At 28.0% G+C, this 14,113-nt stretch overlaps 1 protein-coding gene across 1 annotated transcript; it reads left to right on the top strand.

The window, feature by feature from the left end:
- Positions 1–9,017: 9,017 nt before the first annotated feature.
- LOC107951704 (transcription repressor OFP13) lies at positions 9,018–9,941 on the top strand. The gene has a single exon (XM_016886832.2). It carries the CDS (start codon positions 9,089–9,091, stop codon positions 9,845–9,847), a length of 759 nt encoding a protein of 252 aa, XP_016742321.2. The 5' UTR covers positions 9,018–9,088; the 3' UTR covers positions 9,848–9,941.
- The last annotated feature ends 4,172 nt before the right edge of the window (positions 9,942–14,113 follow it).

Genomic DNA, 14,113 nt, shown 5'->3' with positions numbered 1-14,113 from the left:
AAAATGTAAATATATTTTAAATAATTTAAAAACAATATAGAATACGTCGGTTTGATTTTGGGATTCAAAAATCGATAATCAATCGAATTAACCAATTATACCATGATCAAAACCGATTAACCAATCCTACTTGACTAAATTGAAACCAAAAAAACCAAATGGATCAGTTTTTTAAACCGTAAATATTAACTCTATTACAATTTGACCTTATTTAATTCTTTTTAATAGTACATGAGTTTTTTTCTACTCTTTTTAATATAACGTCTAGAATCATCCATAGTTCCTCCCTTACCCATAAATAGGAGGATAATGTACTTCAACACACTCGAACCCACATCCTCCTGCATTAAAAACAATGCCTATACCAATCAAACTAAGACTCAATCAGCTAATAATACATGAGTTAAATTAATACATTTAATAGTAGAAGAACTAATCTGATTCAATCTATATAATACAGGCACTTGACAGATACTTTCAGCTACATATATACACACCTCTATCGTCTAAACAAATGGAATTCATGGGGACCAAGTGATCCAAACAGCATCCTCATTTCATACAGAAAGGGTTCACTTTCACTAACCCTTTAATAGAACGTAATTTCTAATTAACACGATAGAAATACATGACAAGAATACGATAATGAACTATTTGCACACAACGTGTTGGTGAGAAGTTGACATGTGGGGATAGTCCACTAGGCCAAATTATGCAGCATAAATGGTGACTGGCACATGTATTTGTGCCCTTAACAAACAACCCTACGAAAATGAAATATTAGTTCATCAACATATAATCCATATATATATGTACTTTTTTAACTTAGACAAAAAAAAAATACCCTTTACTTTATTAGATTAGTACATTAAAATTAGAGTAGTGTTTTGTTTGTTGACTAAGTCTTAACTTGATTGGTATCAGTATTCTTGTTAGTGCAAGAGAACTTAGGTTCGAGTGTACTAAAGCACATCATTCTCTTATATAAGGGTTGAAGAGGAGTTATAGGTAGTTTTAGGTATTGTATTAAAAAGAGCAAATATGATTAGAGGTTCTCATGGGCTAAGTTGGGTCAGGTTCTGGTTGGGTCTAAGCATGATATTAACATACTTTATGCTTGCCCATGCCCGACCCCACCTGGAATCTAGGCCCAAAATTTTGCTCAAACCTGTCCATATTTACAAAAGACTAACCTAACCCATTTTATGTCCGCTCATATTATTATTTAAATTTTTTTATTTTGTTTTAATATTTAATATTTTTTACATTTTTATTTATTGAATTTTTTTATATAGTCATCTTAACATTATCTTAAAGTAGTATTATATATTTAGTATAAGTTTATTTTTTTAATGTGTTCTAAATTACATAATAGATAAAAATAATATAATATAAAGTATTATAAACTTAAAATGGGTTGGGTCAGGCCGGGCTTAAACCTTGAATGTTCAAGCTCGAGCTTAACTCATACTTTAAACGGGCCTAATATTTTTGCCCAAACTCTCTCAAAATTTAGGCGAACCGTCAAGTTTAAAAAGATAACCTAGTCCATAAGTATGTCTAGATATGATCAAAAACGATAATGAGATTATTAGAAGAAAAGTCAATTTAAATATTAGAAAAGTAGTTTTCTTTTAAAGTTGAAATTATAGTATGTTAAATTACACTTTTGCTATTACTTTAAATTATTCAAATTTGGGTGTAAAACTACGACATATCGTATAAAATAGATGCATTAACCTTTTACATTTAGATATTTTCGTTCGATTGGTAGTTAAAAATCAAAAAAAAAAATCTGAATTTTATTATTTTCATTTAAACTTCAAGGATAAACTATCAAAATAGTCACTTTTGTTTATTTTGGATTACATTTTAGTCGCTTATGTTTGAAATGTTGCGTTTTAGTCACTTACGTTAACGTGTTGTAACATTTTAGTTACTGAGTCGTTAACGGTGTAACGGTAAGCTGACGTGACACGTTAAGTCATCATTTCAAACAAAAATTTTAGGTTAAATTATACAATTGGTCTTCTTCTTTTTTCGTTTTGAGCAATTTAATTTATTTCTTTTATGTTCTTTTAAATTTTTTTTTCTTTTTTCATTCTCTTGTACTTCTCCCTTTGTTTTCCGCCCTTCTCCATCTCTTTTAACGTAGTTTTTCTATATTTTCCATTTGTTAAAACTAGTCCCTATACTTTTTTTTTGAAGAATTTAATTTTTTTTATTTCTTATTTTCCTTTTCTTCTTCCCCTTTAGTTTTAACAAATGGAAAACATAGAAAAATTACATTAAAAGAGAGGGAAAAGGGAGGAAAGCAGAGGGAGAAGTAGAAGAGAATAAAAAATAAAGAAAAAACAAAGGAAAGTTAAAAGAACATAAAAGAAAAAAAATTAAATTGCTCAAAATAAAAAAAAATGTAGGGACCAATTGTATAATTTAACCTAAAATTTTTATTTGAAATGATTATTTAACGTGCCACATTAGCTTACCGTTTTACCATTAACAGCAATTAACGACTCAATGACTAAAATGTTACAACATGTTAACGTAAGTGACTAAAACATAACATTTCAGACATAAGTGACTCAAATGTAACTTGAGATAATAAAAAATGGCTATTTTGATAGTTTACCCAAACTTTAATTATGGTATGAAGCTTTTTATTGTCGTAATATTTTTTATTAATTCAATAATTTAAAAGTGTTGCTTTACATTACTTACATAAAAATATATTATTTAATGAATTAAAAAAAATAAACATCGTGTAACGCATGTTACATTAAAATAAAAATTTGTAGGAAAAAATTGTCCATGATTTGTTGATTAAAACTTATATAATTTAAATGTATTATTAAATCTTTTTAATGGAATATGAAAATTCTTATTCAAGACTCCTTCAAAAAATCTTATAAATTTTTTACACTTGTTCATGGGACGGGCTATTCATCTAGATTTAAAGGCTTGTTTGAAATTTGGAAGGATTTAGGAAATACTATTAATAAAATATGGGCTGAGCTCGAGTTTGAACATTTCAAGGCCCAAGCCTGGCCTGACTCGACTCACTTTTAAGTTTATTATACTTTATATTATGTTATCTTTATATATTATGTAATTGATAACACATTAAAAGAAAACCTATACTAAATATATAATACTACTCTAATGTTAACATTAAAATAATGTTAAAATGATTATATAAAAAAAATCCAATAACTAAAAAATCTAAAATTTTTAAATATTAAATTAAAATAATATAAATATTTTTTAAAAACAATATGGGCGAGCCTAAAATGGGATTATGTTAGTCTTTTGTAAATATGGGCGGGTTTGGACAAATTTTCAAACCTATATTTCGAGCCGGGCCAGGCTTAGCCGAACATAAAGTATATTAATATCATACTTAGGCCCGACCTGACCCATGAGCACCTCTAAATTCTTACCCTTGCATATAATTTAAAATAGATGATAATAAGCAAATTAAGTTTCATAGTTCATACAATTACGTACGTATTAACTTTCAATTTAAAGGTTTAAAGGGTTTATGAATAGTTTAAGAATTATATTTAAAATTAGATAATATATATATATAATTTAAGATAGAAAATAAGGGTATGGTCCCAAACAAATGTTAAAAACAAGGGGCATCATGACACATCTTTGTCTTTGAAAACGATCATCTTATGTTGAATTTAAACTCAATAATTCCTACATTCCAACACCATATTTATCTTCCATACCATGTGGCCTAAATCAAAAGTTTTTTTTTTCATCCACTATAAGGACTTCATATTTCGATATATCTCTTTCATTACAAGAGAAAAATATTCTTATATATTTTTTGATAAATCATAAACATGGTTCGATATTTGAGAAGATTTAGATACATAATTTTGAATTCCTTTCCCGTATGAACAAAACGAAGCTTTTCCTAAAATTATAAAGTTGAAGGTTTCATAATATGAGAATTTTTTTTATTGGTTTATAAAAATATAAAATAAATAAAATAAAATCAAGATCATAATAATATAACTTACGTTGTGAAAATAATTGGTTTTTTAATCATTTCTAATTGAGTTAGTGTACGGTTAACTCGCGATACTAACTCAGTCGGGAAGTTTAAGTGTAGAATAGATAAAGGCCTTTTATTGCATGACGAGTAAGCTTTATGGTTAAAATTTCTCAAGGGATAAGGGGAGGTTAGAATGTTAGTTACAACTTCATTACAAAGCAGTGGGGAAGCCATCAATTTTTTTAAGGGGATCGAAATTAAATTATAATTTTTATAATAGTAAAAATACAATTTCAACATTTTAATAGCTTATATCTTTTTAATTTTTAAAATATTAAATTAAATTTTTATTATTTTTAGGGGATTAAAGTACAATTTTATCTAAATATTCCATTTAAGGAGACCAAGGCCCTTGCCAACCCCCAGCTACTCCCCTGCTACAAAGGGTGGATTTACCTCAAGTGGCCAAAATTTTTAATTATACAAGTTCATTGAAATTAAAGATCTATCATCTACATGAAAGTTAATAGATTTAGTGGCTTGAAATGTAAATTATCCAAAAATAAATCAAAATGCAATTGCTTTCAAATTAAGAATTTAGGGTTTAATTATGATTAATGTAATTAATTTTAAAAAGTAATATTTAATTAACAAATTCTTTTTTCAAGAAGAATAGGATTATCAAAAGCAAAGGTGACAAAAATTACCTAGTTTAATCAAAGCAACAAGCCACAAGAATTGTGTGTGATTCATAGGAGATTGGGGGTAAAAAACAAAATCTATTATTTCAATTTTAGATTTTGAATGGATAAGGATGGACCCACCAACAATATATATTAAATAGAAAATGGACTTTTTTTAACATTATATATTTAATTGTACTTAATACAATGTCTTCTTCACCCATATGATTAGGTCATTATTAAATATTTATGTTCCAACTAAAGGTGTTTAGGTTTCTTAAAAGTAGAATAATGATATGTTTGAAAATATAGATGAATATATGTCTATGTTAGAGGTGTTGGATTCAATCATATCGAATTTATGTATGGTATTAATATATGTATACGTTAGATTAAAACAGCGGTAGTGATGAAATTATATATTGTAATGTGAGACAAAAAGAGAGCTAAATGCACCGAACTGGAGGTAAAGGCTCATCCAAAAGGGCTCTAAAATCACATTTGACGTTTTAAAATTATAAAAACGGTGTTAGAATATTTTAACTTAGTTAGGGAGTCATCTATTTAAAGATCACATTACGAGATCCTTTTTAAATCAACAGTTGAAATAAAAGGAAGAGAAAAAGAAAGATTAATTTATCATTGATCATATACCACATAGGATTTGCATTGAAAAACATGAGTTTACATTTTAACCAATTCAATCGATTTCAACACTTAAGAATGAAAGAAACAAATTCCAGATAAAAGTAACGTATTCGATAATCGATTAAACAACTATAATCTCCTCATTTTTTATATTTTAACCACGATCGTTGATTTAAAAAGAATTTCACATGATCCCATTAAAATAAGATCTCACACCTGAGACATTACCTTTAGCTACCACTAGTTTTATACTAATTTACTATTATTTTTTTTCAAGGAGGCATTGATTCAATGCCAAAATTGTGATCCTGAAATTTTTGAGATTCAAAATTTGAATCCTTCCATGTGTAAATAATCTCAAAACTACCCATAACCCCTTTCAACCTATAAATAGAAGGATTATGCGCCTCAACGTACTTGAACTCACGTCCTCTTACATTGACGACAATCCCCATACTAATCGAGTTAAAATTCAATTGACCTAACTAATTATTCTCGTAATAATTTACTATTATTTTTAAAGAGAAAAAAAATGGGACGACCCGAGTAGGAAAATCTGTAAAAGAAGACACAAATAAAATTGTCTCTCTCAAAAGGGGTCCCAATTTCTTCACTGGAAATCAGAAGGAAAGCACATGATTTTTTATCCCCCATTGGTCACCATTTCTTTTTAATTATTTTTGTTTCTTATACTTTCAATTTGGGGGCTTTCTTTTAAAGAAAAATAATATTTTCCCTCCAATGTAACTTTCCCAGAAAAATCCTATTTCAAAAGGAAAAAAGATTTTAAACGTACACTCAATTAAGAACAGCAATAAAAGAGCAGTTCATATATTTACAGTGCATTGAAGTTCCCAACCCCCATATTTGCAATGAAATTTATGGCACTTTCATCTTAAATTTTCTTTTTCCCACTCAAACTTTTTTTTCCCAATTTGAATTCACTATTTAATAAGTTTGGGACTTAATTTTCAGTATACGTTGTTTTCAAAAAAAGAAATTAAATCCTCCAATTAGTTGGATTGAATTGAAAATTAATGATTTGTATAGTATTGAATTCGAGATGTTTAGGTTTAGTTTTAGTTAATACAAAATTAAATGTATTTTAAGATCAATAAACTCCTTCAATAGGTTCGATTTTCTTAGTGGATGAAGGTGTTTTCCCTTTGTAAATCCTTCACGGCTCTTAGTGGAGATGAGATGCAAATTTGAGGATAAAATCAAACACATACACATTGAACCCCAATACCAAACTTGTTGAGGAGATTTATCGATTCCTGACAAATGACACTTCGCAAACTTTTTTCCGAACAGTCAAAATCCCATTAACAGAATGAAATCAATGGAAATAGTCTTCTATAAATTTGAATTTGAGAATTGAAAGCTCGATCGGTTTTCTATAAATTTGAATTTGAGAATTGAAAGCTCGATCGGTTTTATCTCTTATCCAATTTTTTTAAACGTTAGTTTAATTTGTTCTTTTACCTCCAAAATATAGTTTCTATTATTAAAAAGAAATTATCTTTTCCATGTTTGTTTTATAATCTATGTTCGGGTTTGTGGTTATCTCTTTCAACACTGTCATTTTTTAAATTCGAACCCTCTCAAATCAAATCTCTTTGAACAATTTCATTATAAGTTTTGATCATGTATGCTCTTTTTGATACAATGCTTAGAGCTACTCATAGTCACTCTCTAACCCATAAATAGGAGTATAATGCGCTTTAGCGTACTCAAACTCACGTCCTCCTATATTGACAAAAATATTCATGCCAATCAAACTAAGACTCAATCAACTTTTAAATTCCAACCAACATAAAACCCTATTAGCTTCAACTATAAAGACATTTATATTTAGTAAATGGTAATCAATTCCACAATTTGCTAAATAAAAATAGCCAAACCAACTATTAAAGCTCTCAGCTATTTTTTAACATTGTTTGTAGGCAAAATCTGTCATGCAATACATAATTGAAAGATTTGCAAGACTGAAATAATTAGGAGCACCCAAATTTAAATTTCAAATTAATAAGCCATTTCCATAATTAAATTATTGTAACAAATAAAATAAAAGCTTTAATTAATTGTCTTTTGCCAAAAGTTCTTTTTATTAAAACTCGGACGTGAGTTTGAGTGCGTTGAAGCGCATTATCCTCCTATTTTTGAATTAGAGAGGGGTTATGGGTAATTCTAGATATTGTATCAAAAATAGTAGATATAATCAGAATTTATAATGACATTGTCTAAAAAAAGTCATCATATAATATATATATATATATATATATTAAGTCAAAATGGTAGATTTTCCATTTAGCTCCATAAATTTTATGAAATTACATGTTCATATAATAGTAAAATTATACTTTACATTTTCCAATAATTTACGGTTCATCTCTAGTCTCTTAAAACATTTTTCTGACTTCGTTGTTGTTTAAAGTCGTAATGTTCCCTTTTTTAAGTGAATAAAAATATTTTCTTAGCTAGGCCTAGGTTTATTAAAAGTTATCCCATGAAGTTTTTTTTTTAAGCAAACAATATAATACTAGAAGTACTATAAATTAAATAAAAAGTATTTGGACTCAAAAAAAATAAAATAAAAAAGTAGTAATAAATGAATGCAACTAAAACAATAAATTTTGAAGTTGAAATAATTAATACACCTAACAGTACACAGCATTGCATCCCAAAAAGAAAACAATAAAGAGCAAAACTTGAGCTATCTTTAAGAAAATTAACATAAATGCTTACAGGTAAAAACATAAAAATATGTCAAATTTTATATAGTAGGAAAAAATTTTAAATTACTTTTTAGTGCTAAAAAAAAGTAATTTTACCATGTTGGGTCAAGGCCGTTACCTATTTTCCTTGTTTCCACTTCCGAAGAAGTACATAACTAGTCACAAAATATGTCCATTCCCATAAGAGAAGATCAAATCCCTAAATGCACGATTTAGCGACTCATTTTTTTTATTGGGTAGTCACATGCAATCCCGATTATTTCAAAGTTGAGCCAAGTCAAAATTTCTCTTAATTCTGGTTCTTTTTCTACCATTACAAGATTTAAAATTGAAACCCTGCTTATAGTGCATTGACTTCTTTACCACTTGATCCAACGGATGGTAATCAAACCTATCCTTTTTTTTCTTAATCTAAGAGCCCTAGTATCGAATAGCCTTATTGAACCCGAACTATTCTATAGAGTCGACATAAGTTGAAGCTCAAACAATGAAAAGCTCTCCCAATGTTTATTTTTTCATTTACAAAATCAAAAACTTTCTTACCACTCTACCCAACAATTTTTGTCCCTTAAAAGAAATTTCGAATTCAATCTTGCCTGATTTCGAGTAACCTTATTGAATCCAACTATTCTAAAATAAAATTTAAAGCTCAATCAATTAAATTCTTTTTTTTTAACATTTAGCTTCTTATCACTCGGCTCGACTTAGTGGAACATTGATACTAATACTCATTCATTAATAATCACAAAAAAAAATCACTTTCAAATTTCCAACCTTTAGCTTTTTGAAAAATGGATTAAGTTTTAGCTTGATTAATATGGACATTATTATTAATATAGGAATATGTTGGTTTGAGTATGTTAACGCATTATTTTTATATTTATGGGTAAGAGATTAATAATAATTATAAAAAAAACCGTTTGAAACAAGCAAAACCGGACCAAAAGTTTTGTATTTATCATATAAATGTAAGTGAAAACTAAACCAGAATATACCATAAACCTTTTCACATGGGGAAGAAACCAAAGCTCCCTTTCTTCTCCAAGCACAACAACAATGGCAGACATTCAAAACCTTCATGGCGATGGCCTTCATGTCACCAACCCAAAACTCACTCTTTCCGAACCGACGAAACGCCCGAGTCATGGTTCTCAAACTCATCCGAGTCACCAAGTTTCTCAACAGCCTCAGATGAGTCAAGAACCGGAGCTGGTACTGGTGGAGTCGACTCAGTTGAAACAGTCATTCAAGGTGTAAGGTTAAGATCCGAGAGGTTGTTTTACGAGCCAAGTGAACCTAAGTTAGGGGCTGAGTCAGAAACTGAGTCACCATACAAAGAAACAACCGTTTTATCAACGGAATCAATGGACCCTTTTGTTGATTTTAGAGATTCCATGGAAGCAATGGTGGAAAGTCATGGATTAAAAGACTGGGAAAGCCTTGAAGAGCTTTTGGGTTGGTATTTAAAAGCTAATGGTGAAAGTAGCCATGGATATATACTTGGTGCTTTCATTGATTTGCTTTTGAAGAAGAAGATGAAGCTTGTTGATGCCGGTTCGTCCTTAACACCTAGTTCACCATTGTCGTTTTGTAATTCTTCATCGTCTTCTTTATCGTCTTCTTCTTGTTATGAAGATACTTTAATGGTAACTCCATGTGAGTCTTCATTAAAAGGTAATGGAAATAATAATAATGATAATAATAGTAACCATTGTTTAACAGAGAAGATCATTGTAGATGATGATGGCGTTTCTTCTTGCTTAAGTTAGATTTTCTTCTCTTTTCTTTGGGTTTTTTTGTTTAAATATTTTTAATATTGTTTATACCACTAATTTGCAGAAATGAATACAGTGCACTTTATTTGTTTCTTGGTTCTAGTTCTTTGTCAATTCATTTTCCATCTCTTTCTTGGTTGCCAAACAGGTTTCCTACACAAATTTACATGCTAACGTGTGTGTAATTAATAGGAGGATTATTGCATGCATTTAATATTTTTTTACCATTTAAAATTTTTATTATATATTATTTGAAAAGTGTATATACATCATTTTGCTAGGTATAAATTAGTATTTTGCCACCGTATAATATTTATTATATAATTTTTTTATTTTTTGAAATATATTGGATAATTTATTTTTGTTAATGAGAAATTATTTTCTTTAATCAATATAACATGGGAGGGTGCAAAATTTGAATTTATGTCGTTTAGGTCCTTAATGAACCCGACCTTAATGATAAGAAGTTATTTGATAAAATGTTCGAATCCACGTTATTCTGCATTAATAATAATATCGGTGCCAATCGAGTTAATACTCAATCGACTTACGTATTCTTAAATAATGTTAATAAATTAAAATAATACATATAGTTCATTTGTAAAATTATTTAGTTCTCTACATTCCTTCGAAATAAATATTTTTTTCTCTCATAATACGATTTAATTAAAATTCATAATAGACCCTTTCTGTAATTTCATACAAATACAGTACCAGGTAACGTGAAAAGCAAATCACGAACGTACACGTGTGGGGCTATGGTTGACCCCGTTGGGTTTATTTCACCTGATCAAGTTGCTGACATATGATGGAGAGAGATCACAGCCGTAGATTTTCCAATTGGATAGTCATTATTATTTGATGGGTACAATTCCAGCCAGGATTTTGGCTTTGGCCTAAAATCCTACCATCTAATTCATTAATTAATTAAACATCTTATTTATTTTTTAAAAATCATATATATAATAACCACACGAGCTAATAAAGTCTCTTCTACCTTAACTAGTTTTGGCTTTAAAACTCGTAACCAATATCTACTTCCTTAATGTGCCTATCGAGCCTATCAAATACATATGATTAGTTACTAGACTCGTTTCAGTGGATACCTTAGGAAACTATATTCAAATATATTCCTTTTATTAGTTTTGATTGTACTTTGTAACAGAGGAGAATCTAGAGAAGGGCAGACAAGGGTCGTGCCTCGAAAATTTATCTTTCTGGTCCCCTTATAAATGATAAAATTAGATGTCAATATTGGATAAAATTGTACTTTAACTTCCCCAAATAAAAAGATTATAATTTAATTATTTTAAAAAATAATAAAATTATAAATTAATACAAAATAAAATTACAGTTATTGACTTCGGTTTTTAAAATTTTATATTTAAATTTTAGCAGTCAAATTTGGCTGCCGAATTATATATTAAGTAAATTATTGCGAGAAAAAACTTGTTTATTAAATTTTTTTGTGTATATTAAAAAATATATAAAAATAAATTTCAAATTTCTGAATGGAAACAAATCCTTTTCCAGGTTGTAACTCAGCTTTCTAATAACTTTACAAAATGATTCCCGGGTAAAGTGAATTAAAAAGTTAATTTACTTTTTTTTTCTGAAAAAAGTAGAAGAAAAGAAATACAAAAATAAAAGTGTGGGGCTGATTCATAATTTTGAGGGGCTTATTTATTTTTGTCTAAATTCAAAATTGGGACTAAATGTTGAGAGAAAAAACAAGAAATACAGATATTCTCTAGTTGTTTAAAAGGAGAATGTCTCTCTGTTCCCATTCCATGAAAGGGAAAAAGTGTGGTGCTTGAAAAGCAAGGGTCCGTTGTAATTTTATCCTCATTTTATATAAATTTAATTCAACTAATTCATATCGCGATTGTTTATCTCGACTATAATCTTAGAAGTTAAAGCGAGATTAACTTTTAAGGGTGAAATTAAAAACTTTATGTTAAGGGTTTGGATTAATTTATAAATTTTGAGGGGTTAGAGTATAATTTTAACTTTGTTCTTTTAGTTTATGATGATTGAAGGGGGTCAAGATCCTTGCTTGTCCTCATTTTTTGAATTATCATTACAATATTGGGAAAAGAGAAAGGGGACGATAGGGTTTGAATTTGTGTCATCCAAGTGTTAGACAAGAGTTTTAATCACTGTTTTAAACAAGTTTAACCACCAGTTCATCAGTTCAGGCGGCTTAACTGATTCAATTATAAAATATTAAAAAAATCCTCTGTTGGTTCAACCGGTTTGCATCGGTTCTCAATCCAACCAATTCAACACTATTCTTTAAATCAACACCCAACCAATTTTCAATCCAACCAATCTAATTCAATTCTAATATCATTACTTAAAATTTCTTAAAATTATAAGATGTCGGTCCGATTTTTTTTATTCTAAGCGGATGATACTTTTTTTTCCTTAAATTATGTTGATATAATAAGTTTAGAATTCAAAATTAATTCATTTCAACCTCAAATTTTTTAAATATTATTGATTGAATTTTAGTTTGATAGGCATTGTTATCAGTACAGGAGGACGTGGATTCGAGTGTACTAAAACGCATTATCCTCCTATTTAAAGATTGGGAGGAAATATATATAGTTTTAGACATTATATCAAAAAGAACAGATATAATAAGAACAATAATATTAAAAAAATATTTTAACAAGAAACTTTTAAATCAAGAAGAGTTTTGGAGTCTACTTGAAGGGGTCCATTGGACCTTTTGATTTAATTGGGCTATGATTTGAAATGAGCTCATTGACTCTTATTGTTATATAGAGAGACCATTTTAGACATTATACATATTTTGAACATTCCCCTTCCTTTTCATAAAGCCCAACCCAATATGAGCAGTCAAACATGATATTCTTTTATATGAAGTCAATACTTTAATCGAATCGAATAATTGTCCAATTAAGGAATTTGTACATTATAAATATATTTTTAAAAAAATAATATGTATATAAGTATTAAAATTTGGTTAAGTCAGACAATTTAGTTATGAAAATTTACAATCGATAACAAACAAACATGATCTATTTTAACTGCGTATAAACTGAATTAAGCATTATAAGTATTGATTAAATTGGTTTAAACCGACTTTATTTTTAACTTGAAAAATATAAATAAAATTCTACTGCATGCTTTTCTCAAATCTCTTTTAATATTAATCTTGTTCGTAAAATCTAAAAACTCAGCTTAAAAATAAATCTCATTGGTATTCATTGTTATCATTTTATGACGTATATAATTTCCATTTCTACCAATGAAATTTGGGTTGTACTTACAATTTCGAATTTCACCTTATATAAATAATGTGTGTGTCATATCAAGAGTTATTCTAATCTAGACCGCGTTCGATTTTATCCTTATATAATATTTATAATAATTAATGAGTATGATTGCTATTATTATATATATATATTTACAAACCCATCATTATAAAAAAATGAATATATATATATATATATAAACATGCAAAGGGTAATAATTCTATAATTATTTAGATCCATGAATTGAGGGTTTAAGTATGAATTTTATATTATTGTTTTAATAAAAATGAAACCCAAATAGGGTCTGAGAATATAAATAATGTCGATGATTGACATATGGAATAAGCATGGAAGTAAGTAGTGGAAGAGTCCAAGTTTTCAAGTTAAACTACTCCCAACCAAAAGCTAGACCAACTCCATGAAATTTTATACTTATAATAAAATTCATGAAGACTTTGGTATTTGGATCTTCATGCTATAAAATAATACACATTGACCACAAACTCAACTTTACTCACATCTTTTTTATTCTATTTATTATTTTCATTGGTTGGTTAAAGATGTTGACCTACCATAACTATCCAATTATTCAAAGTAAAAAAATATATTACAATATTTTTTACATAAAAAAATATTATTTTATAATGAATTCGAATTCAACTTGAGTTACTATATGGTAAAATATTCGTTAGTCACTTCTCTATTTTGACTTTTATTGTTTAATGATAACAGAATACTGATTGTGTATTTTCATGGAAAAATGTAAAATTTTCATTTAAAATTAAGTAAATTGTCTCGTTAATCACTCTAAATAAGGGTCGTTTTTGTTTTGATCATCTAAAAATTGAGAATGCATAGTAAATTTATACGAGGATCAAATTGCATTTTTAATCTCTAAAAAATTATTATTTAATTTTGATCTTCCATTAATTATAATGTAAATAGTTTTTGTTTAAGGAATTTGTTTTTTATTATT

The sequence above is a fragment of the Gossypium hirsutum genome, chromosome D11 (genome assembly GCF_007990345.1).
Source record: "Gossypium hirsutum isolate 1008001.06 chromosome D11, Gossypium_hirsutum_v2.1, whole genome shotgun sequence".
Taxonomy (NCBI): domain Eukaryota; kingdom Viridiplantae; phylum Streptophyta; class Magnoliopsida; order Malvales; family Malvaceae; genus Gossypium; species Gossypium hirsutum.
Note: the sequence above shows the minus strand (reverse complement) of the source record. Positions and strands in the feature narration are given on the sequence as shown.